Here is a 26,028-nt window from a genome sequence, read left to right on the forward strand (position 1 = left end):
AACAACTGCCTGCAGGGTTGTACGTATAGACATGGGTATTTGGGGAACATCTCGACGAATGTACATTAGACTTCCGCCATGGCTCCCTGCTTGTTGATTATATGGTGTTCTATAGCTAACATACTCTCGAGGACTAGGAGTGTTAGAATCAAGCATACTTTCCTGTAGACATACAATTATGGGGGAATGCTCATGAATTAGGAGCTTAAGTTCTTCATATTTCGCCCTCAAACCCTGACAGTTCCATTGCAAAATGGAGGAGAAAACTATGGATTATTTCTGGAAGACATCTTGGATGAGGTCTTCCCATTAGTAGTTTTTAATCTAACATTATTACCGGTAAGTTTCTTCAGAGGTGGTCTTGTTATGTTGGGTTTTACGTTGGTGTTTTTCTTTGTATCTTTTTTATCTATTTGTTGAGGGGGATGGTGGACCTCAACTTGAATTTCTGATTTATTTAAATTATCTTCTGGTTGATCGGCAACATCAACAGACAAAACATCATATTTATTTAATGTCATAATTCTAGTATTTCTTATGGAAGGGGGTGAGAGAGATGGAGGTCTCTCTCTTTTACGATTAGTAGGTTGTGAGTTACCAGGTTTTTGTACCTTCCCCACTACAGGTACACCTGATAACTTGGTGTCAGGTGGAATCTCCATTAAATCAGGCAAGGATATGGCCTGGGAGAGGTTAGTACTATCCTTTGTAATGGGGGACAAAGGTTTGATAGTGGTGGGCAATGTCTTTTGGTTGATACTCAATGATAAATCTTTAGGAGGAGATGTTCTTGTCTTATGCAGCACTTTATCAATAGATGGTGAATTCCTTTTTCGAGAACTACCTACAGTAGTAGGTGGGCGAGATGATTCCCGAGGAACTTTTTCTCCTGTTTTTAATGTCTTTGCATAAGTATTAGATTTATTTAATAATCTCTTGGCATGCCCCACGCTTACATGTTCAATAATTGATTTATTGAGGGCAGCCTCTTCTAACTTATAAAACTGGCAGCTCCTATCATTAGATTTATGATTAGAGTTGCAGTTTAAGCACCTTGCCTCAAATGTACATTCCCCATGGTAAATATTGGAGCAAGTATTACAAATTCTTTCACTATTGCAAACTTTGGAAGGATGTCCAAATTTAAAGCAATTATAACATTGCAGTGGCTTTTGCTTGAAAGGTTGAACTCTGATCCTTTCGTTTTCTATGTCTATGTGGGAAGGTACATCGGCATCCTGGAAAGTAAGAACAATCATTGATGTTCCAGGTACTTTATGTACTTTCCACACTGATAGAGGACACATAGTCAATATCTCTTCTTCAGTAAATTCATACAGATCCCTATTAAAAACCACTCCCCTTCCATAGCTAAAGTTTAGATGGGGTTTGATGTCCAATTTTATATCATCATTTACTGTCTTCAAATTGGACAGTATAACAGATTGTGTGTATGACTTGGCCTTTATCAAGTAACTTTTCTTACCGAATCGAGATATATCACCAGGTGCGATCGTACCTACCTTCCTTTGAAGAAATTTGCAGACCTTGAAATAATTTTCCGTACCTCCTACAGATTGAGCAAGAAGCCACATTGGTGGTTTTGGCTTTCTTTGGGATGGCATATCTGCCTCTATATCTTTATCAGCCCAGTCTGCTGGTCTGTAGACATCCAGATCTTTAGGTGCCCCATCACACAGAGCACCCTTAACACTCATATTACCTACTTTAATATCAACAATATTACGGCTTGCATTAAATGCTTCCTCACGACAATTAAATGATAACCAAGATTCCCAATTATCATCTTGAAGTTTCATTCTAATTTCTTTTATTAATCCATAACACTCAAATATTTTATGTAGCATATCATAATTAGTTTCTAATGGGATTTGGGTAATGTGCAGGACATTCAATTTTCCTGAGTTGCCCAAATTACCCTTTTTCCGAGTGTTTAAAGAATAGTCCTTTTTAGTTCCTACGTCGTCAACAGAGTTTTCTTTAAATGAATTGCCAGAGGTCGTCAACAGTGCCGGGGGCGAGTCAGCATATCCAGGGGAGGTGGGGTCATTTTCACAAGAATCCATCATAAAAAAGAAGAGAGAAGAGTGATTTTTTGAAGTTTGATTTACCTGCTTGAGAACATTAAGGCATCACATGTTGGGAAGGAAATTTACTCTCTCCACTACCGGCACAGTGAGAGTATACTTCCCAGATGGTCCACTCCATACCCTACCCGAAGGATAGCATCAAAACAGATATAGAGGCACAGGTGTAAGCTGAACCCGCCTGTTAGGACTGAGACCAAGAAACTATGGAATCATCCTCCCCATATCTGTAATGACGGGCTTCCGGCCAAAAGCCGAGTCCTACCCCAAGCGTTGGATCCCCCTGGATTCCGAAGACCCAACACTTGAGAATAGTTCCGCCAAAAAGGTCCAAACCATCTTCGGGATGGCTGAGATCATCCAATACTCTCACATATAGCTTTGAGCACAAACACCTCCCAACCGTGACACCTTTCCCATTCATCAAAGCAGGCAGCAATACCGGATGTAGAAACATCCGCCCAAGTGGCAATAACAGATGTAGAAACATCCATGCCATAAAAAGAAAAAAAAAATAATAATAAACACATATATATGTAAATATATACACATACATATGGGAAATTTTACTCATAGGGTTGGGACAGCAATATGAAGGAAAGTTTATAATATTAGGAGAAGGTTGAAGCCATATAAAGAGGAAGAAAAAGATGAGAGAGAGAAATTTAGATTCGAACTGGGGGAGCAATTTCCCCAAGTTCGAGAGCCCTCTTGTCCGTCACCAAGATTCAGCACGGGAATGAAATGCCGTGCTGAAGCTCAATGACTTCATCAAGGCATTCTCTCATTAAGAGGGTCAAAAGTCCTGGGCCAGGGTTTCGAAGGGTTCTCATTCTTGGCGAGAAAGTCGAACCTCAAGGCACAAACCACTCCATTTAGGGTAAAGCCTACACGCTTCTCGATTGCCTGGACCTCGCTGATCCTCCTGGCAGTCGCTAGAGTCAAAAGGAAGAGGGTTTTCTTAGTCACATCTCGCAGAGAAGCTTGCGAGATAGGCTCAAACTTCCTGGAGCACAAAAACTTAAGCACCACATCCAGGTTCCAAGAAGGGGGTCTTAAGTGCACCTGCTTCGTTGTCTCAAAAGACCTAATGAGGTCCTGCAAGTCCTTATTCTGAGATAACTCTAAGCCTCTATGCCAAAAGACGGTTGAGAGCATGCTCCTGTATCCTTTAATGGTAGATACAGCCAGCTTAGCATCCTGCCTGAGGTACAAAAGAAAGTCTGCAATCTGGCTTAGAGAGGTAGAGGACAAGGAAACCTTGCGCCTCCTGCACCAAGCTCTAAAGGTCTCCCACTTTGACTGGTAGACTCTTTGTGAAGAGATCCTCCTTTCCCTGGCAATAGCTTTTGCCGCTTGTGCCGAAAAGCCTCGAGATCTAACGAGCTTCTCGACAGTCTGAAGGCAGTCAGATTGAGAGCGAGGGGGTTTTAGTGAAATCTCTCAAAGTGGGGTTGTCTGAGAAGATCTGGACTTGCCGGGAGTCTTCTTGGAAAGTCCATCAACAACCCTACCACTTTGGTGAACCATTCCCTCGCAGGCCAGAATGGAGCCACTAGGATCATTCGTCCCGAATCGAGGAGAGCGAATTTCCTGACAACCAGATTGATGATCTTGAACGGGGGAAAGGCATATATGTCCAGCCCCGTCCAATCCATCAAGAAGGCGTCCACTGCAACAGCTTCCTCGTCCGGGACTAGGGAGCAGTAGTTGGGGAGCCTCTTGTTTAGACCGGAGGCGAAAATGTCTATTACAGGTCTGCCCCACAACTTCCAGAGGCTCCGACAGACATGCGGGTTGAGAGTCCACTCTGTGGGAAGGACTTGTCCCCTCCTGCTGAGCATGTCTGCCCTGATGTTTCTCTGCCCTTGAACAAACCTTGTCAACAGCTGGGTCTCGTTCTCGTTCGCCCAAAGGAGTAGCTCTCTCGCAGTTGAGAACAGAGATAGGGAGTGAGTTCCCCCTTGCTTCCTTATGTACGCGAGAGCTGTGGTGTTGTCGGAATTGATCTCCACAGTCTTTCCTGACACCGAGGTTTTGAAGGCCTTGAGCCCTAACAAAATGGCCATCAATTCCTTCCTGTTGATATGCCAACTGATCTGACTCCCTTCCCAAATACCTGAGACCTCTCTGTTCCCTAGTGTTGCTCCCCAGCCTGACTCGGACACGTCTGAGAATAACATTAGGTCGGGGTTCTTCTTGAACAAGGAGATCCCTTTTCCCAACAGAGCTGGGTCCAGCCACCACATCAAAAGATCCTTGATCTTTGTCGGAATGGGAAAAGAAAAAGTGTCCTCCTGGATCTTTCTGTTCCAAACCTTTGTGAGGAAGTGTTGCAGAGGCCTTAGGTGCAGTCTCCCCAACGGGACAAACTGCTCCAGGGAGGATAGAGTTCCCAGCAGACTCATCCACTCCTTCGCTGAGCATTCCTGCTTCCTCAAAAAGTCTTTGACTTTGTCCAGGCACCTGGTCTGCCTCCCCTGGGAGGGAGAAGCCTGATAAAGAACTGAATTCAGAACTATCCCCAAATAGAGAATAGTCTGATTCGGCTCGGTCTGAGACTTCCCCCAGTTGACGATGAGTCCCAGGTCCTGAGTCATTGTATAAGTCTTCATTAGATCCTCCAGACATTTCTCTTTCGACTGTGACCGGATCAGCCAGTCGTCTAGATAGAAGGAGACCCTTATCCCCTCCTGGTGTAACCAGCCTGCCACATTCGCCATTAGTCTGGTGAAAACTTGGGGAGCTGTGCTGAGACCGAAGCAAAGTGCCCTGAATTGGAAGCACTTGCCCTGGAACACAAACCTCAGATATCTCCTTGAAGACAGATGAATGGGGACGTGAAAATAAGCGTCCTGCAGGTCGAAAGAAACCATCCAGTCTCCTGGACGAACTGCAGCCAGCACTGACTGAGTCGTCTCCATGGAGAACTTTGTTTTCTCCACGAAGGCATTCAGAGAGCTGACATCTAGGACTGGTCTCCATCCATCCGAGTTCTTGGGAACCAGAAACAGGCGATTGTAAAAGCCTGGGGAGGCGAGGTCTTGAACCGGCTCTGTTACTCCCTTGACCAACATCTGGTCGACTAGCTCCAGAAGAGCCTCTCGTTTCCCCGCGTCGATGTACTGAGCCACTAAGGCTAGGGGAGAGTCTGAGAGAGGTGGTTTCTTTAAAAAGGGGATCTTGTAACCTTCCTTGACGACTGAGAGGGACCAGGTGTCCGCCCCTCTCCTTTTCCAAGACTGCCAAAAACGAGACAGTCTTGCCCCTACTGGTGTCTGGAGGACTTCCATCTCATTTTTTGGACCGGGGCCTAAACGCACCCCTGCTGGTTCTTGGCCCTGTCTCTTGTCTTCTACCCCTAAAATCCGCTCTCGAGGAGATCCTGCCCTGAAAGGGCTGTTGAAACTTTTTCTCTTCCTTCTTCAGAGGAGCAGGAGCAACAGGTAAGGTCTTTCTAGCCGACCGAGACAAAAGGTCCTGAGTAGCCTTCTGAGCCAGAGAAAGGGAGATATCTCTGACCAGAGCTTCAGGAAAAAGATGACGTGAAAAGGGGGCGTAAAGCAGCTCCGACTTCTGGGCAACAGTCACAGACCTGGAGGTGAAGGAGCACAAAAGGCCCTTTTCTTTAAGACCCCTGCTGAGAAAAGGGAAGCCAATTCATTAGCTCCATCCCTTAGAGCTCTGTCCATGCAGGACATGATACTCGTCAGGTCCTTCGTGTCTTCCAGGAGTTCAGACTTCCTGGCCAGAGTCCCGAGAGACCAATCCAGGAAGCTGAAAACCTCAAAAACCCTGAAAATTCCCTTGACGAGGTGATCAAGCTCCGACATGGACCACATCACCTTGGCAGAGTTTAAAGCATGCCTTCTTGCCGAGTCCACAAGAGCCGAGAAGTCACCTTGGGAGGAGGCAGGCACTCCTAACCCCAAAGGTTCCCCTGTCTCATACCACATACCGGCCTTGGAAGCGAGCCGAGACGGTGGAAAAGAAAAGGTAGTCTTGACAGCTTGTCTCCGTTCCTTCATCCAATCATCCACCTTAGCGAGAGCTTTCCTGGCCGAAATTGAAAGTTTCATTTTGATGAAGGCCGAAGAATTAGTAGCTTTCTTCCTGGTAAATTGAGACTGAGGAGAACGAGGGGCCGAAGGTTGAAAATCCTCCCCACAAAGTTCCAAAAGAGAGCGAGAAAGAACCTTGTAATCACTAGAAGAGTCGGCAAGTTGTTCTTCCTCTCCCGAAATATCTTTGAGGTCCTGCTCAAGGATAACATCCTGAAGAGTTGGGCTGCCAGCAGTCTGGCACCGAGAGCTGTTTGAATCCTGGCGCCGAGCGTCGCTAACATCCAGTCGGCGAGAAGCGGTATCGTCGCGATGACGAGAAGCGGTATCGTCGCGATGACGAGAAGCGGTATCGTCACGATGACGAGAAGCAGTATCGTCACGATGACGAGAAACGGAATCGTCCTGAAGATGCAGGCTGCCTTCGCCTTAAAAATGCAGACTGCATTCATCCTGTTTCCTAAGAAACGAGGCAGTAACGTCCTGGCGTTTCGAAAGAGAAACGGAATCGTCACGGCGCCGAGAACGAGAGGCAGTATCGTCCTGGCGCCGGGAGAGGGTGTGCGTTGTCGTACGGCCGACGAAGTGCGCAGAGGTTTCTTGGGAGAGATACTAAGATCTCTCTTAGAAGAAGATCTCTTAACAGGCAAAGAGACGTCCTTACGTCTGACGGACTGAGAAGGGTGGCTGAAAGCTTGAACTAACGATGAAAGTTGTTCCTGCATAACAACCATAAAAGCTTTAGCAACCTCCGCTGGCTCTCGCGGTGCCGAAGACGGCAGTTGTCGTACGGCTTGACTGGGACCGCTGGCAGAAGAAGTAGGGAGTCTAGCAGGATTAACTGGGCTAAGAACTCTCTGTTTCGCCCTTTTAACAGGAACAACATCGAAATCGTCTTCCGAAGGATCAGGATCTCGGCTACTCGAACCGGGAGAGGGAGAGCGAGACTGCACGTCCCGGTTCCACCCTCTCTTCCTTGGTCTTGATTCGTAACGCCAATTACGTCTTGGAGAACGATCAGGCGAAGACACAAACGTATCCAACACGCCTTTCCTACGGCGGTCAAGAGCAGCCTGGGAGATCGCAACAGGACTGTCTGAGGCGACGACTGACCGAGGATAAGCACCTCTCACCCCCTTTCGGCTTTTGACGTACCTTCTCCCTTGGTCCTGGGAGCTTGGTAGAGGTCTAGACCTATGGGTATGACAGATTCGATCAGTCGCCACCTCCACTGCACTTTCACAAGCACTAATTTCACTTACACCCTTACCTTTAAAGGCCTCCAATTGAGCTTTAATGGCCTCTAATTCAGCAGCTAATTTAGCATTACCAGGGTCATCCATAGGCACAGATCCTGTAGAAGGGGCAGGAATTACTACATTTGGGGAAGGAATAACTTCCAAAGAGGTTACAAGCAAAGGGTCAATAGATAAATCTAAGCTAGGCTCACTAGCAGACTTTGACTTTGATTTAGCTCTTCTAACTCTATCAATCTCAAGTTTGCGCACATAGCGCTTCATAGCTAACCAATTATCATCACTTAAAACCTCGCATTCCTTGCACTTATTATCTAAAGCACATTCAAACCCCCTGCAACCCATACAGATAGTGTGAGGGTCAACCGACACTTTCGGCAACCTCACCTTGCAAATATCATTCGCACAAATACGATAATGAATTTTTTCACTCATGATAAGAGATGAAAAAAAAAAAAAAAAAAAAAAAACACGATTGCCAAATCCCAAAACAGTGTACTTCACCAAAAACTAAGTCCAAAAAGGCGATGAAGGGAAAGCGATCCGAAAAAACTCTAAAGGGCGAACCAACGATGTTGTCGATCCGGCCGGCAGAGATAATCTGAGGAACAGAAAACGGGAATGATTCCAAGTACCACCCTGTAAGGGTTGTTAACCGTCTAACCACACAACCACCACAAGGCGGTTGCCGCGATTTTCGATTAAATTCTGCTGCAGTCGGAGACTCAGCTATATATATATAACTGCCAGGTAAGTACTATTCATAAAAAGTCAGTTTGGAGAAGAAAGTCAAAGAAAAACGCTTCAAGGAAGTTTCTGAGGATGCCATTTTAGAATTGTTGGATGGCCATGACCAAGAGTTGACTGAGGAGGACCTTGCAGACCTACTCCATTCAGCGAGTGAGGAAGAGACAGAGGCGCCCGGTGAAGCAGATGAGGAGGAAGAAAGCATCACCCTTGAGAAGTTGGCAGAAATGTCAAGGATATTGGAGGACTTGAAACAGAGGGCGTACAGTATGGATCATTCATTGATGAGCTCTCTGAAGTTCATGCATGCGATGGATGAGGGTTTCGCCGGCTACAAGAATACGTTGGACGAGATGAAGTGGTCGGCGAAGCCGCTTACCATCACACTGTTTTTTCCCTCATCGCCCAAAAATGCTTCCGCCAACCACCGAGCCCGAGCGTCTACCATCACCACCACCTGCTCAAATGACGGAATCTCCTGCCCCTGACACCATCCTCCAGCAACCCCTCTTCCACTGACAACCCTCCTCCGGCAACGCCACCTCCGGCAACCCCACCTCCAGAGTTAACGAGTGACGATGATGGCGTAGACAACACTCCTCCCTTGAATGGTAAGATCTTTTTTACGAATAACTTTCAATTTACATTTCATATATCTTTTGCGAATAATTTTTACTTTTAGTATATTTATTTCAAGTAATTAAATTGAGAAATTAAATTCAGACAGTACAGTATATGCAATACAATACACTAGATAAAATTTTTAATTTATTCAAATTAAGATGTTGATTTAACTTCAATTACTGTACTGTACAGAAAATCAGTACTGTACATGTAATAATTTATATTGTAATGTACAGTACAGGTATTTTTTTTTTTATAACTTACTATCCAGGGATTAGTTTGAATTTTATTTTCTATTACTGTGTACTGTACTAATCAATTTTATATTATCTTTACAGCAGAGATAACTTGTCCATGTAGATGTGTCATGCTGTGCAGTTAGTCCCTTTATCGTTCATTTCATTCATTAACTGCACAGCATACTGTATGTCTGGATCCACCTCACCCACTGGCTTTTTAGCGGAATATTTTACGATAAGTACATGTACAGTACTGTACTGTTAAAAGTACTGTATTTACTGAGTCTTAGCAATAAACTCAGGGACGAAGCTGAACGTTACCTCCCACCGCCATCCCCTTGAATGGGCGATGTCATACGAGAGACCATGAAGTTCGCTAACTCGCTTGGCCAAGGCCAAAGTTAGCAGGGACACTGTCTTCCAGTAGGTGGCAATCAGATGCCACGGAGGTCTCTTAATAGACCTGAGAACTCGAACCACGTTCTATGGGGGGAGGTCTCACTTCCGAGTGAGGGCAGGTAAGTTCATAACTCTGTATGAGTAGAGAAACTTCTAGCGATGAGGAAATGTCCATTCCTTTGAGCCTGAAGGCTAGACTTTAGGCTGAGCGATAGCCTTTCACCGCCGAGACTGAAAGGCGCATTTCTTCCCGCAAATACACGAGGAACTCCTCTATTGCTGGAATAGTGGCATCGAGTGGAGAGATACCCTTCCACGACACCAACCACAGACGACTTTCCACTTCGCCTGGTAGACAGATGCGGATGATTTTCGCAGATTTCCAGACATCCTAATCGTAACTTGTTGCAAAAATCCTCTCTCAGCGAGGAGATGCTGGATAGTCTCAAGGCGTGAAGTCGTAGCGAAGCTACGGCTTTGTGGAAGATGTTGGCATGTGGTTGTCTGCGTAGATCGTGTCGTGGAGGGAGTTCTCTCGGACGTTCCGTTAGGAGCTGCAGAAGGTCCGGAAACCATTCCGCATGATGCCATAGCGGAGCTATGAGGGTCATTGAAAGATTGACCGATATTCTGGTCTTGTTGAGCACCCTCCTCATCAGAGAGAACGGGGGAAAGGCGTACACGTCGATGTTGTCCCACCGTTGTTGGAAGGCATCCTGCCAGAGCGCCTTCGGATCCGGGACTGGGGAGCAGTACAGTGGAAGCTTGAAGTTCAGCGCTGTCGCGAACAGATCCACAGTCGGGGAACCCCACAAAGTCAGGACTTTGTTGGCTACTAGATGATCCAAAGACCACTCGGTACTCACTATCTGAGACGCTCTGCTCAGATTGTCGGCGAGCACATTCCTCTAGCCTGGAATAAAACTTGCCGATAGTGGAATCAAGTGGACTTCGGTCCATGTCAGTATCTCTACTGCAAGATGGGATAGCTGCTTCGAAAAGGTACCTCCTTGCTTGTTGATGTAAGCCACTACTGTGGTGTTGTCACTCATCACCACCACAGAGTGACCCGCCAGGTATTGTTGGAACTGCTGAAGGACCAAGAAAACGGCCTTCATCTCTAGAAGATTTATATGGAGGCACTTTTCTGATTCTGACCACAGGCCTGAGGTCCTGTGGTGCAGAACGTGGGACCCCCACCCTTTCTTTGAGGCGTCCGAAAACAGCATCAAATCCGGGGGAAGGACAAGAAGATCCACTCCTCTTCGTAGGTTCTCGTCCGTTCCGCAGGTCCCATAGGGATCATGACGTCCGGGGAATCGCAACCTTGATTCCACCGAGACTTGAGTCGCCACTGGAGGGATCTCATCCTGAAGTGACTGTTGGGAACTACACGAGCCAAGATGAGAGGTGACCAAGGAGACGTAACCACGATTGGGCTGGAAGCTCTTTCCGTCTGAGGAAAGGGCATGCGACCCTCCTCAGCCTTGCTATCCTGTCGTCTGATGGGAAGGCTTTGAGGAGATTGGTGTCTATAATCATGCCTAGGTAAACCAGTCTTTGAGTGGGAAGCAGAGAGGACTTCTCGAGATTTACCATGATCCCCAGATCCTGGCAAAGTCCCAGAAGTTTGTCTCGGTGTTGAAGAAGGGATGACTCTGAGTCTGCAAGGATCAGCCAGTAGTCCAAATAACGGAGGAGACAGATGCCGATCCTGTGTGCCCACGACGATATTAGGGTGAACACTCTGGTGAAAACCTGTGGTGCTGTGGAGAGACCGAAACACAGCACCTTGAACTGGTACACCTTGTTGTCTAGGCTGAATCTTAAGTACTTCTTAGAAGACAGACGGACTGGGATCTGGAAGTACGCGTCCTTCAGATCCAGTGTACACATGAAGTCTTGCGGTCTCACTGCAAGTCTGACCGTGTCTGCGGTCTCCATGCTGAACGGAGTTTGCTTGACAAACCTGTTCAGAGCCGAGAGGTCGATGACTGGTCTCCAGCCTCCAGACGCCTTCTTTACAAGAAAGTGTCGACTGAAGAAGCCTGGACACCCGTCGAGGACCTCTTGGAGAGCGCCCTTCTTCAACATGGTCTGGACTTCTGCCCGAAGGGCCTGCCCGCTTGCTGATCCCATGGCAAGGGAGCTCAATGACACTGGATTTGTCGTCAGGGGAGGTAGAGATGTTGTTAACGGGATGCGATATCCCTGACTGATTACGGAAATCGTCCACGAATCGGCCCCGAGTTGCTGCCACCTGTCTGCGCAACTTTGTAGGCATTCCGCCACTGGTGGACATGCAGGGGGACTGCCAATCCCGGCGTTTGCGGCCTCGGCTTCTCCCTCTAGGATTCTTCCCTCCCCTGGACTTCTTGCCTTTCCTGTCCTTGACAGGAAAGGGCTTAGACACCACTATCTTTGCTGCCGTTGTCGGTTTCGTGGTCTTGGTAGGACGTGGCTGCTGGGGTGCTGGAGGTTTATAGGGCTTGGATGTCAAAGCCCATGTAGAAGGGAGTCTTGGTGGGACTTCCTCCACCTCTCAGGAGCATGCTCCACGTCTTTAGGCTCAAACAGGTTCGTTCCCATAACGGAAGAATGTCTGAGCATGCTGATCTTGGTGCTAGGGACCTTCTGGTGGAACCTCTCAGACACCGCATCCCGACGTTTCAGGATGGTGTTTGCCCACAAGTTCGAGACTTGGTGGGCCAGAAACTCGATCGTGCGAGTGCCTGAGAGTAAAAAGGTCTCCATAGCTTTCCTGGTACGTTCTTTGGATAAATCCTCCAAACGTATCAGGATACCTAAGGTCCCTAGCCAGATATCCAGCCACAAAGTGGCCTGCATGGCACACTCCATAACCTTCTCCTGACTAAGGATCTCAGTCACCGAGAATGAGACCTGCCGGTTGGAGTCTCTCTCAAGAGGGACTCCCCTGGTAATCTCTTCCAATGAATGGTGAAGGGGAAGAGCTAAACAAGGCTCCTCTACGATCTCGAAGTACCTCCTCTGCTGTACACGAGGAGATGGGAGAAGCTTGTTGCCGGCACTGGATTGGCTGGAGGAGGCAAATTCGGAGAGCTGGACTGCGATCTTGTCCCTGGCACTCTTAACCCCTTGAGACCAGGGCAAAGCTGCACTGGCCTTAGAGGGTTTTTGAGACCCAAATACTCAGTCCAAGACCGTGTCTTTGCCCTCCCGAGGAGGAATCTCTGGGTCCACAAACCCATTGAGAGTCCTCATAAGAGTCAGAACCTGCCAGAATGCATGTTCTGACTCCTGCAGCTCTCCTCCGGAAGGACTAGCAGCAAAGTCTCCTGTCCCCAAAGGCTCTTCTTAGGGAGACTCGCGACGCTCTCCGAGTTACTGGCTGGCTCTGGTCTAAGTCTTGATAAGGACTTCGGTACTGTCTTAAAGTCCTTCGACTCCCTCCTGGGAGGGATGCAGGACTCCAACAATGACGGAGGTAGGCTCTTCTCCACCCATACCCGAGAAGACTTTTCAGCGCGAGGTGGGGTTTCCCTCAATTGTGCGATGGGGGAACGTCTCACCTCACGTGACTCCCCTGAGGACGGTAAGTCCTCGTCCGAAGGGGAGGGAGAAAAAGTCTGGGGGGGGAGGGGGCCTGCCTCGAAGACTTACGAGGAGACAGCTTCGTCCTCGGAGAAGTCACCCCGTCCGAAACTCCTCTTTTCCTCTCCAGGGGAGTAGATGCAGCAAGGATTTGTGGCCCAACTCAGAGAGAACAAGCTTGAAAGCCTGTGCTACCGCTCTGATTAGAGCCCCAAACCAGGGCTGCCGGCTGCGCTGTCAGACACTCCCTCTGGAGGGACGAGGATCGACCGATCCCTGGGAGGAGTTTCCATACGGGAGTTCGCCTGTAAAGAAAAAGAAGATAAAGAAGAAATGTTCCTGGACCTTTCTGGAACCTTCTCTGTTCTGCGCTTGCGGGGGGGGGGGGGGGGGGGGCGATGGCGACCTTACCGCTCGTTGTCCTGCAGCCTCACGCGGGGGAGCGCGCTGGCGATCGGGCGGGGGGAGCGCGCTGGCGATCGGGCGGGGGAGCGCGCTGGCGATCGGGCGGGGGAGCGCGCTGGCGATCGGGCGGGGGAGCGCGCTGGCGATCGGGCGGGGGAGCGCGCTGGCGATCGGGCGGGGGAGCGCGCTGGCGATCGGGCGGGGGAGCGCGCTGGCGATCGGGCGGGGGAGCGCGCTGGCGATCGGGCGGGGGAGCGCGCTGGCGATCGGGCGGGGGAGCGCGCTGGCGATCGGGCGGGGGAGCGCGCTGGCGATCGGGCGGGGGAGCGCGCTGGCGATCGGGCGGGGGGAGCGCGCTGGCGATCGGGCGGGGGAGCGCGCTGGCGATCGGGCGGGGGGAGCGCGCTGGCGATCGGGCGGGGGAGCGCGCTGGCGATCGGGCGGGGGGAGCGCGCTGGCGATCGGGCGGAATACCCGGGGTCGCGCGCGGGAGACTGCTGGCGCGCCCAAGGGCGATTGCAAGGGCACGCAATGACGATTGCAAGGGCACGCAATGACGATTGCAAGGGCGATTGCAAGGGCGATTGCAAGGGCACGCAAGGGCGATTGCAAGGGCGACTGCAAGGGCGCGCAGGCTAGTGATGGCGCGCGCAGAAGACTTCATAGAGTGCGCAGGAATCAGATTGCGCGCTCGCGCGTGCATGTTCGAGAGCGGGCGCGCAGGATCAGGGTGAAGAGCCCGTGTGGGCGAGAGACCGTGCGCTCTAGAAGATGTCGATGGGCGCGCGCGCGCAGGAGAGATATCTGGAACCTGCATGCGTTGGCGCACCTCGTGGGCGCACATCAGGAGGAGATGGGCGTGGGCGCGCAGGGGGCACGCATCCTCGTGGGCACTTGTAGGTGACTGCGCGCGATTGCGTGCTGGCGAGGGATGGAGCGCTGGCGAGTAGGGGAAGTTCTAAACTTCCTTATTGTGTCCAGATCCGAAGATCGTGGGCGCGCAGGAGATCGTTGGCACGTTGGTGAATGCTGGCGCGCAGGAGAACGATGGCGCGCATGAGGTTGAGGGCGCGCAGTGGCGCGTTGGCAAGCAGGTGAGCACTGGCGCGCTTTATCAAGAACCTCGGCAGCAGGTGCGCGCTGGCACGCAGGTGAGCGCTGGCATGCAGGTGAGCGCTGGCGCGCTATATCAGGAACAGTAGGAGAGCACCTATGCGCTAACTCCGAAACCTCAGAGGTGTCAGTAGATGCACGCTGGCGCGCTACATCGGCAACCTCTCCGAAACGCCCTTGTTGCCCCGAAGGGACCGGTGCCTGTTTTATAAAAACAGGTTTAGTTGGCGCCCACAGCGCATCAGCAACCAGGAAAGGCAACGGCAGGTCAGTAGGTCTGACGGGGGGAAGGTCGGCGTGTCCTTTGTAAGGACGACCTTCCACCGAAGGGGATCGCGAACGATACACAGAGAGGTCCAGGGTTGTAGCAGGAACAGTTGGAAAACGATGACAAGGCTCCTCTGCGGCGGACTGCAGCGATGACGACGAACCGAAGAGGCGTCTCCTCACACCCTTGCGAGGTGAAGGAAGGACTCACCGGCGAAGAGGAAGGCGAGCCTTACGGCGTATGCGCCCTCTGGGGGCCGTTGGGTCAGCAAGCTGACCCTAAGCAGTCCTCTGAAGAGGAGTCTGTGAGTGAACTCCCCCGAGGGGGAGAATCACCGGCAGGAGAGACTGTTGGACTTAGTTCCTCCCTCGAAGGTTGAGCAGAGGGAGAAACTAAGCCTTCAGCTACAGCAGGTTGAGCAGTTGCAGAGGTATTAGGAGATACCGCATCGGATACCTCTGCCACCACAACGTCGACGATAGACAGAAGATCAACCTCTGCCAACGTCGGCGATTGCTTAACAGCGGCACCCAACCGAATGATGTCAAACAAGGCTTCCTTGGAGGGCGAACCTTCAAGCCCCAAGGAAGACCAAAGCTGAAATAAATCGGTTACATTAACATTTAAATTTAATTCCTCCCCGGGGGAAGAGGTGGAGCAGCTCGGGGAGGCAACGCCATCTCTCGAACCTCGAGGTCGGGATACAGAACCATGGTCTACACTACCACTCGACTGTTTCTCGGAAGAAACCAATCGAGTGGGAGCTTCGGAGGAGGTTTGGGCAACGGAAGAAGAGTCCTTGGGTTTTTCTCCTTTCAAAGAAATCTTCGAAGGAGAAATATCTCGCCTGGATGACTTCTTCCGTCGCTGAGAAAACCTCTCCCACTAGGAGGTAGATCACTCCCTACACTCACCACACTTATTAGTTCTATCACAGCGTTGGCCCCTACAGTAAGGAAAAAGGGTGTGAGGGTCCGTCTCGACCGCCAACATAAATGTACCACATGGGCGGTCGGGTAATCAAGGACATTTGCACATGATCGCAGAGGCCAACTTCACAAACAAACCTGTAGGAGAGAAAGCAAAAAGACATTAATGGCTGTTAGAGAGACGAGGGTGAGAGCGGACATGTCCGACTACCACCCGAGCCGAGAGCAAAGTGAGCTCAAGCACAGGTGTGTGTGTGTGTGTGTGTGTGTGTGTGTGTGTGTGTGTGTGTGTGTGTGTGGGGGTGGGGGGGGGGGCCCCCAGCCCCCCCCACCCCCCGCTAACTAGCGGTGGGGTACTAAACCCTCGTTAAAATTCTAATGGCTCGTCATTTCAGCTATGACGAAAGTAATAGCCCCTATTAAACAGCGTGGTTTGTATGTCAGTTACGGAACAAATGTACAGTACACAAGAAAGAAACAATGGCATACAAAGAAATTTACTTACATCCCCATTAAAAGCATTGTATTTCTTAGGACGATTAAACCGGAGAATGCGCAATCCATTTTCAATGGTGTTTATCAAAAATGGTTCCTGAAAAAGATGAAAAAAAATAAGAAGAAAACCTTATATTTTTACATAAAAATTTTTCATACATACAGTTCATTGAATATCTTAAAATTCATCCTTGTTATGATATCGTCTTGACGATTTTCATGCACAAGCACCTACAGAAGGATATCTGTCATTCAAATGGTACAGGTAGGTAATAGTCAGCTAGATGGTAGGTTATGATTTGACCAACCCTATAGCAGCAAGCATTCGCGGATTCTCGTTTTTCGTGCCTGTCTCTGTTACCTAACCCCTGCGAATAAGGAGGCGTGACTGTGTATACAAAATAAATCTATACCAAAGCCATATGTTTACCTAGGATAGATTCAATACTAAAGCTACTTATAATAGTGATAATTAATATATATTGTACTGGTAATCCTGAATGTACAGTAACTAAATCATATCTAAAAACACTACTCAGTTGCCATAACTAGTAATTTCTCTTAAGCATACAAAAAGTTTAAAAGATAATACAGTAGAAAAACATGGGAGTGCTGCCAAGGCAAACATGTATTAACAAAAATTATTGTCACAAGCATGGACAATGCAGTAGTTGAATCGTTTGAAAACATTTATATAGACCATCAAAGCAATATCTAGACAACCATAAGTTTGTTTTTTACATGGAAAACTGAAACAAGAGAATCAATCCCCATATTGTATCATAGTACAGAAATATTTTCCTATAATAAAATATAACCTAATACAGTATGTGTATATAGTTCAAGATTTTATTCTATAAACATGAAATACATCAGAAGACATTAGTGGACCTATAGGCATATAAAATAGGAAAAGTCTACCTTGACAATTGATGCCTAAAGTATAGTAATTGAAATGACAAATTCGTAGATAATTTGTATTTTTCCTAACTATACAAACCTTAGCTATTTAATATGGGTAATTACTTTCGGCATAGCTGAAATGACGAGCCATTAGATTTTTATCGAGGGTTTACTACCCCACCGCTAGTTAGCGGGGGTTAAGGAGGGGTAGCTTGCTAACCCCCCCTCACACACACCTGTGATTTAGCTCACTTTGCTTAGAGGTAGGACTTTCACGGGGGACAGGGCTGGCGGGCAAGTTTGATTAAATAGCTAAGGTTTGTACAGTTAGGAAAAATACAAATTATCTACGAATTTGTCATTTGTTCCGTAACTGAAATACAAACCACGCTATTTAATATGGGTGACTCACCCCCTAGGAAGGGTGGTAAGTCCCGGCCATTACTGGCTTTCACTTTTGCCCGGGGACTCAATATTTGAGTGTGTCAGTACTCAGTAATAAGGAGTCCCTGCACCTCGCTAGCATCTGTGTGTGAAGGTATGCAGTGTGACACGTCCTAGGAAGTTAACCTGGAGTTCTTTAGATGGAACTCAAGGATAGGACTCTCCCAATACCACCTCGTCAGAGTATGGGGACGTGACAGTATTAACTTAATACTAGGAACACAAGGAAGCATGGTTTACCTGCAGTGGTTTGAGGTCAGCTATGCAGAGAACCCAGGATGCTGCTTTCCCCAAGAGAGGGGAGGATGAACAAAAGAATAAGGGCCAGACAAACCTTTTCATTCATGCAGACTAAGACCGGGTAACAATGCCCTCAACCTTCTGCTACTTGTCCATTAAGGAGCCTGAGGTTTAGACCAGCTGTTTTGCAGCCACCACACGGCCGATAGAGAACGTATCGAGTCTCCTGTGTGTCACGTCTTGCAGATAGTGGGCTGTGAAGGTCGTCTGACACTTCCACACCCCAGCTTGCAGGACCTGCGTCACTGAATAGTTCTTCTTGAAGGCCAGGGACGTAGCTACGCCCCTGACATCATGTGCTCTAGGGCGACGTGACGGAGGAGGGTCTGGATTCAAGGATAGGTGTATTACCTTGCGAATCCTGGCCGAGATGGTGTTCTTGGTGACCCTCCTCTTTGTCTTCCCAGTGCTCACAAACAAAGCTTGCACCTGGGGGCGAACTGTAGCCGTTCTCTTAAGATAAAGCCTCAGACTCCTTACTGGGCACAGTAGGAGATGGTCTGGGTCATCTGTTACAGAACGAAGACCGAAACCTGGAAAGAGTTGAACCGAGGGTCCGGCACTCAGGGATTCTGAGTCTTGGCAATAAACTCAGGGACGAACCTGAACGTTACCTCCCCCCATCCCCTTGAATGGGCGACGTCGTATGACAGACCATGAAGTTCGCTGACTCGCTTGGCCGAGGCCAAAGCTAGCAGGAACACCGTCTTCCAAGTAAGGTGGCGATCTGAAGCCTGGCGTAATGGTTCGAAGGGAGGTCTCTTAAGAGACCTGAGAACTCGAACCTCGTTCCATGGAGGAGGTCTCATTTCCGACTGAGGGCAGGTAAGTTCATAACTCCGTATGAGTAGGGAAAGTTCCAGCGAGGAAGAAATGTCCACTCCTTTGAGCCTGAAGGCTAGACTTAAGGTTGAGCGATAGCTTTTCACTGCCGAGACTGAAGGGCGCATTTCTTCCCGCAAATACACGAAGAACTCCGCTATTGCTGGAATAGTGGCATCGAGTGGAGAGATACCCCTTCCACGACAACAACCACAGAAGACTCGCCACTTCGCCTGGTAGACTCCTGCGGATGACCTACGCAGGTGGCCAGACATCCTGTTCTCAACTTGCTGCGAAAATCCTTTCTCAGTGAGGGGACGCTGGATAGTCTCTAGGCGTGAAGTCGAAGCGAAGCTACGGCTTTGTTAAAGATGTTGGCGTGCGGTTGTTTGAGTAGATCGTGTCATGGAGGGAGTTCCCTCGGGAGCTCCGTTAGGAGTTGCAGAAGGTCCAGAAACCACTCTGCGGGATGCCATAGCAGAGCTATTAGGGTCATCGAGAGATTGACCGATATTCTGGTCTTGTTGAGCACCCTCCTCCTCAGACAGAACGGGGGAAAGGCGTAGACATCGATGTTGTCCCACCGTTGTTGGAAGGCATCTTGCCAGAGCCTTGTGATCCGGGACTGGGGAGCAGTACAGCGAAGTTTGTAGTTCAGCACTGTAGCGAACAGATCCACAGTCGGGGAACCCCACAAAGTCAGGACTTTGTTGGCTACTTGACGATCCAAAGACCACTCGGTACTCACTATATGCATCGCTCTGCTCAAACTGTCGGCGAGCACATTCCTCTTGCCTGGAATGAAGCAAGCCAAAAGTGCAATCGAGTGGACTTCGGTCCATTTCAGTATCTCTCCTGCGAGATGGGATAGCTGTTCTGAAAAGGTACCTCCCTACTTGTTGATATAAGCCACTACTGTGGTGTTGTCGCTCATCACCACCACAGAGTGGCCCGCCAGGTATTGTTGGAACTGTTGAAGAGCCAGGACTACGGCCTTCATCTCTAGCAGGTTTATGTGGAGGTACTTTTCTGATTCTGACCACAGGCCTGAGGTCCTGTGGTTCAGAACGTGAGCCCCCCACCCTTCCTTTGAGGCGTCCGAAAACAACATCAAATACGGGGGGAGGACGAGAAGATCCACTCCCTTTAATTGGTTCTCGTCTGCCACCCACCACTGAAGGTCCATCTGTTCCGCAGAACCCATGGGGATCATAGTGTCCGGGGAATCGTGACCTTGATTCCACCGGGACTTGAGTCGCCACTGGAGAGATCTCATTCTGAGGCGACCATTGGGAACTAGACGGGCCAGGGATGAGAGGTGACCGAGGAAACGTAACCACGATTGGGCTGGAAGTTCTTCTCGTGTGAGGAAAGGCCTCGCGACCTTCCTCAGCCTTGCTATCCTGTCGTCTGATGGGAAGGCTTTGTGGAAATTGGTGTCTATGATCATGCCTAGGTATACCAGCTTCTGAGTGGACAGCAGAGAGGACTTCTCGAGATTTACCATGATCCCTAGATCTTGGCAAAGTCCCAGAATTATGTCTCGGTGACGAAGAAGGGCTGCCTCCGCGTCTGCTAGGATCAGCCAGTCGTCCAGATAATGGAGGAGAGGGATACCGATCCTGTGAGCCCATGAAGATATTAGGGAGAACACTCTGGTGAAAACCTGAGGTGCTGTGGAGAGACCGAAACACAGCACCTTGAACTGATAGATCTTGTTGTCTAGGCAAAATCTTCAGAACTTCCTTGAAGACGGATGGACTGGGATCTGGAGGTACGCGTCCTTCAGGTTCAGTGTGCACATGAAGTCTTGCGGTCTCACTGCAAGTCTGACCGTGTCTGCCGTCTCCATGCTGAACGGGGTCTACTTGACAAAACTGTTCAGGGCTGAGAGGTCGATGACTGGTCTCCAGCCTCAAGACCCCTTCTTTACAAGAAAGAGTCGACTGAAGAAGCCTGGGGACCTGTCGACAACCTCTTAGAAAGCATCCTTCTTCAACATGGTCTCGACTTCTGCCTGAAGGGCTTGCCCCCTTGCCGATCCCATGGCAAGGGAGCTCAGCGACACTGGATCCGCTGTCAGTGGAGGTAGAGATGTCGTGAACGGGACGCGATATCCCTGACTGATTACTGAAATCGTCCAGGGATCGGCCCAGAGTTGCTGCCACCTTGTCGCGAAACTTTGTAGGCATCCCCCCACTGGTGGACATGCAGGGGGACTGCCAATTCTAGCGTTTGCGGCCACGGCCGCTCCCTCTAGGATTCTTTCCTCCCCTAGAGGACTTTTTGCCCTTCTTGTCCTTGACAAGAAAGGGCTTAGACACTTTTGTCTTCGCTGCAGCTTCCTTCTTCGTACTCTTGACAGGACGTGGTTGCTGGGTAGCTGGAGGTTTGTAGGGCCTCGATGTTAGGGCCCTATGGAGAAGGGAATCCTGGTTGGACTTCCTCCACCTCTCAGCAGCCTGCTCCACGTCCTTAGGCTCAAACAAATTCTTACCGAGGACGGAAGAATGTCTGAGCCTGCAAATGTCAGTACTGGGGACCTTTTGATGGAATCTCTCAGCCACTGCGTCCCGTCGTTTCAAGATAGCGTTAGCCCACAAGCTCGAGACTTGGTGGGCTAGAAACTCGATGGTACGCGTGCCTGAGAGCAAAAAGGTCTCCAAGGCCTTCCTGGTGCTTTCCTTGGACAGGTCCTCAGACCGCACCAGGATGCCCAGAGACCCTAGCCAGATGTCCAGCCACGAAGTAGCCTGCATGGCACACTTCACTACCTTCTCCTGGCTCAGGATCTCCGTTGCCGAATACGAGACCTGCCGGTTGGAGAGTCTCTCTAGAGGGACTCCCCTGGTAAGCTCTTCCAGAGCATGGTGCAAAGGAAGAGCTAAGCAAGTCTCCTCCAAGATCTCAAAGTACCTCCTCTGATGGACGTGAGGAGGCGGGAGGAGCTTGTTACCAGTGCTGGATTGGCTGGAGGAAGCTAGCTCAGAGAGCTGGCCTTCGACCTTGTCTCTGGCACTCTTAACCCCCTGTGACCAGGGCAAAGCCGCACTGGCCCTCGAGGGTTTCTGAGTACCATAGACTCGGTCCAAGACTGTGTCCTTGCCCTCACGAGGAGGAATCTCTGGATCCGGAAACCAATTGAGACTCCTCATGAGGGTCAGAACTTGCCAGAACGCATGTTCTGACTCCTGTAGCTCTCCTCCTGAAGGGCTGGCAGCAAAGTCTCCTGTCCCCAGAGGCTCTTCCTGGGGGGACTCGCGGACGTTCTCCGAGGGTTTTGCTGGCTCCTGTCTAATCCTTGATGAAGACTTAGGCAAAGTCTTCGAGTCCTTCGGCTCCCTCCTGGGAGGGATACAGGACTCCAGCAGTGATGGTGGAAGGCTCTTCTCAACCCCTACCAGAGAAGACTTCTCGGGGAGAGGTGGGGTTTCCCCCATTGGTGCGTTGGGGGAATGACCCGCCTGCCCTGACTCCCCAGAGGACGGGAAATCCTCGTCCGCAGGGGAGGGAGGGAAAGTCTGGGGGGGAGAGGGAGCCTTCCTCAAGGACTTCCGAGGAGACAGTTTCGCCCTTGGAGAAGTTACCACGAAAGGAACTCCTCTCTTCCTCTTCAGGGGAGACAAAGCCGCCACTGTTTTGTGACCAAGTTCAGAGAATACAGGCTTAAAAGCCTGCACGAGAGCTCTGACAATGGTACCAAACCAGGGTTGCTGACTGACAGTTGTGCTGTCAGTCACTACCTCTGGAGGGAAGGGGATCGTTCGATCCCTAGGAGGAGTGACCAAACGAAGGTTTGCCTGGAAAGATGCTGAAACAGAAGAAGAGTCCTTGGACTTATCCGGAAACCTCCCCTCCTCCGACGAGTGCGCTGTTCTGCGCTTGCGGGGTGGGGAACGAGACGATGATAACCTGACCGCGCGATGTCCTGCGGCCTCATGTGTGGGATCGCGCTGGCGATCGCTCTGGGGATTGCACTAGCGATCGCGCTGGTGGTCTAACGATGGGCCCTGCCCTGGGTCGCGCACGGGAGAATGTTCGCGGGCAGGCGCGCAAGCGCGATGGTGATGGCGCGCATGGGCGCGCAGGCGAGCGATGCCGCGCGGGAGCGCGCGGGCGAGCGATGGCGCGTAGGAGTCTGGATAAGCGCTCGCGCGCGCAAAGGCAATTGTTCGCACACGCGCGGGCGCGCAGGATCTTGCCGAAGGGCCCGTGAGGGTGAAAACGTTGGGCGCTCGCGCAGGAGAAATATCTCTAGCGCGGTGCGTGTATCTGGCTGAAGCAGTGGGCAAGGGCGCGATGGAGACTGCGCGCGATCGCGCACAGGTGAGCGCTGGCGAGCAGGAGCCACTGGAACTACGCCCAGATCTGGAGATCGTGGGCGCGCATCAGGATGCAGGTGCACAGAAGTGGCGCTGTCGGTTTGAAGAGCGCTGAAGTCCTGGTGAGCACCTGTGCGCTAACTCAAGAGACTCCATGGCTGTGCGCTAGTGCGCAGTTGAGCGCTGGCGCGCAGTTGTGCACTGGCGCGCAGTTGTGCACTGGCGCGCAGGTGAACACTGGCGCACTATATCAGGAACGACGGCAGTTGTGTGCATGTGAGCAGTCGCACGTTGAGGCATTGGAGAGCGCTGTGCCTGTGCGCTATCTCTTTAACTTTCTTTGTGCGCTAACGCGCAGGAGAGCACTGACGCGCAGGAGAGCGCTGACGCGTAGGAGAGCGCTGTTGCGCTAAAACAGGAACCAGTGGAGAGCGCTGTTGCGCTAAAACAGGAACCAGAGGAGAGCGATGTTGCGCTAAAACAGGAACCAGTGGAGAGCGCTGTTGCGCTAAAACAGGAACCAGTGGAGAGCGCTGTTGCGCTAAAACAGGAACCAGTGGAGAGCGCTGTTGCGCTAAAACAGGAACCAGTGGAGAGCGCTGGCGCGCTATTGCAGGAACTATTGCAGGGGCGCGCTGGCGGTCGTGGGCGCGCAGGGGAACCCTGGCGTGTAATAGCAGGATCAACAGCAAACGATCGATCTCCGGAGAGGTCCAAGGAGGTGGCTGGCAGGATCGGTGAACGACGAGGTTCTTCTGCGGAGGACTGCGAAGATGACAAGCCGAAGAGGTGCCTCCTAACACCCTTGTGAGGTGAAGGAAGACCTCTACGGCGAAGGGGAAGACGAGCTTTCTGCCTTATACGCCCTCTGGGGGCCGTAGGGTCAGCAAGCTGACCATCAGCAGTCCTCCGAAGAGGAGTCTCTATGAGTGAACTCCCCCAAGGGGGAGAATCACCGGCAGGAGACCGTAGGACTTAGTTCCTCCCTCGAAGGATGTTCGGAGGGGGAAACTAAGCCTTCAGCTACCACAGCAACATCAGGAGCAGAGGTTTGAGATAACAAATCAGAAGACTGTCACAACAACGTCGACGATAGACAGAGGATCGATCTCTGCTACCGTCGGCGACTCTTTGACAGCTGCTCCCAATTTGATCATGTCAAACAGATCTTCCTCGGAGGGCGAACCCTGTAGCCCCGAGGAAGCCCAAAGCTGTAATAAATCATTATTATTAACAGGCAAAGAAATATCCTCCTCCGGGGGAGGAGGAGAAGCTGCCTTGCTATGGGAGGCAACTCCCTCTCCCACACCCCGGGATCGGTCAACAGAACTACGGTCTACGCTACCACTCGACGGCTTCTCAGGAGAAAACGATCAAGTGGGAGCTTCGGAGGAGGTTTGGGCCACAGAAGAAGAGTCCTTGGGATTTTCTCTTTTCAAAGAAACCTTTGAAGGGGAAATATCCCGTTTGGACTTCTTCTTCCGGCGCCGAGAAAACCTCTCCCACTGGGAGGTAGACCATTCCCTACACTCACCACATACATTAACACTATCACACCGTCGGCCCCTACAATGAGGACACAAGGTGTGGGGATCCGTGTCGACCGCCCACATAAATGTGCCACAAGGGCGGTCAGGTAAGCCAGGACACATACGCATGATGGCAAAGGCCAACTTCACAACACTGGAAAAAGAAAAAGCAAAGAAAGATTAATAATGGCTGATCAACAAAAGCGAAGGTGAAAGCGGACACGTCCGACCGTCACCCGAGCCGATAGCAAAGTGAGCTAAATCACAGGTGTGTGTGTGTGAAGGGGGGGCTAGCAAGCTACCCCTCCCTACCCCCCGCTAACTAGCGGTGGGGTAGTAAACCCTCGTTAAAAATCTAATAGCTCATTTCAGCTACGCCGAAAGTAATTACCCATATTAAATAGCGTGGTTTGTATTTCAGTTACGGAACAAATTAAATTTCATACATACAGAAAAAAAATTATACATACTTGTGATCCCATTGTAGCTAGGAATTCTCAAACTCTCAGAAGTACTGAAAGGAAAAAAAGTTATTAACTAGATTGTTCAAATAATGTCCAATGAAATGAAGATACAATCTAATAAACGTGAAACGTGTTCTGCTAATACTGCAAAACCAGTTAAATTAAAAACAAACCAACTGAAGTCAGATAAACAAGGGTTGCTGGCTTGCTCTGCATATATTTGTGTAAATGGAAAAAAATGGATACAGTACTGTATATCTATTGGAAGATCTACAGATGATGAATTAAATAGGTTAGAAACCTAGATGAAGGAAAGGTTATTTTAAAAAATAACAAACTCAAGGAAAAGTAGACAAAATCTGGGTTGCTTAGGCATCACCAAAGACAGTAAAGGAAATATCTTTGGTAGGGATAAGGGTATAAAATCTATTACTTCCAGCGCATGATATCCTTCGTCAGTTTAATTAAAGGTAGGCTGACATGGTGAATGCAACTTCATTCTATTGAAAAGTTACCACAACAGAAACAGTGATTGGGGTTTGGTTTTGATCAACTGCCGTATTATTTTATATTGGAGTTTTATTGCCGGGTTTTTTACAATTTATTTTTGTCATAAATGTGCCGTTCCGGTTCGGTCGTTTGGGCAGGAAGTAACTGTGACGTCACGGAAAGACTTCGGCAAGAAATGGATCTAATTAATCTAGGTTTACCAGAACAGAAGATTTTGCTTGTTGGAAAAGTGAATTTATATTTTTAACAGCATGCAGTTCTTTTCACTTGCCTAAGCTTTGCGTCGCTCCTCTCTCTGTGCAGTACAACATCCTATCTCACCCTTACTCGTCACCTGTCGCCATTTCAGTGCCTTTCACGCTAGATCCGGCCCATTTTAGGAGAACTTAGCTTGTTTTTGCTATCTGGCATGGTTTAGCTATTTTACACCATCACGAATATAGTGCTTTGCCCACTGATAGTATAAAATATGATAAACTGGTTGCCTTCCAGTCTTTCTTCCCTACATGACTTATTG

The 26,028-nt window shown here is 49.9% G+C and overlaps 2 protein-coding genes across 8 annotated transcripts in view; both read right to left on the reverse strand.

Moving 5' to 3' along the window:
- Nucleotides 1-26,028, reverse strand: part of LOC137615345 (inactive phospholipase C-like protein 1) — a 1,261,629-nt gene that overhangs the window by 265,209 nt on the left and 970,392 nt on the right. The window lies entirely within an intron of this gene.
- LOC137615349 (enoyl-CoA delta isomerase 2-like) overlaps nt 1-26,028 on the reverse strand; it is a 145,480-nt gene that overhangs the window by 100,665 nt on the left and 18,787 nt on the right. For all 5 annotated transcript variants that reach the window (XM_068345157.1, XM_068345158.1, XM_068345154.1 and 2 more), the window contains exons 2-3: nt 25,008-25,051; nt 16,228-16,314 (exon numbers count right to left, since the gene is read on the reverse strand). In XM_068345157.1, coding sequence (XP_068201258.1) covers nt 16,228-16,314; nt 25,008-25,019 — 99 coding nt within the window. In that variant the 5' untranslated portion in view covers nt 25,020-25,051. The remainder of the gene's footprint in view (nt 1-16,227; nt 16,315-25,007; nt 25,052-26,028) is intronic.

Source organism: Palaemon carinicauda, chromosome 21 (assembly GCF_036898095.1).
Source record: "Palaemon carinicauda isolate YSFRI2023 chromosome 21, ASM3689809v2, whole genome shotgun sequence".
NCBI lineage: Eukaryota > Metazoa > Arthropoda > Malacostraca > Decapoda > Palaemonidae > Palaemon > Palaemon carinicauda.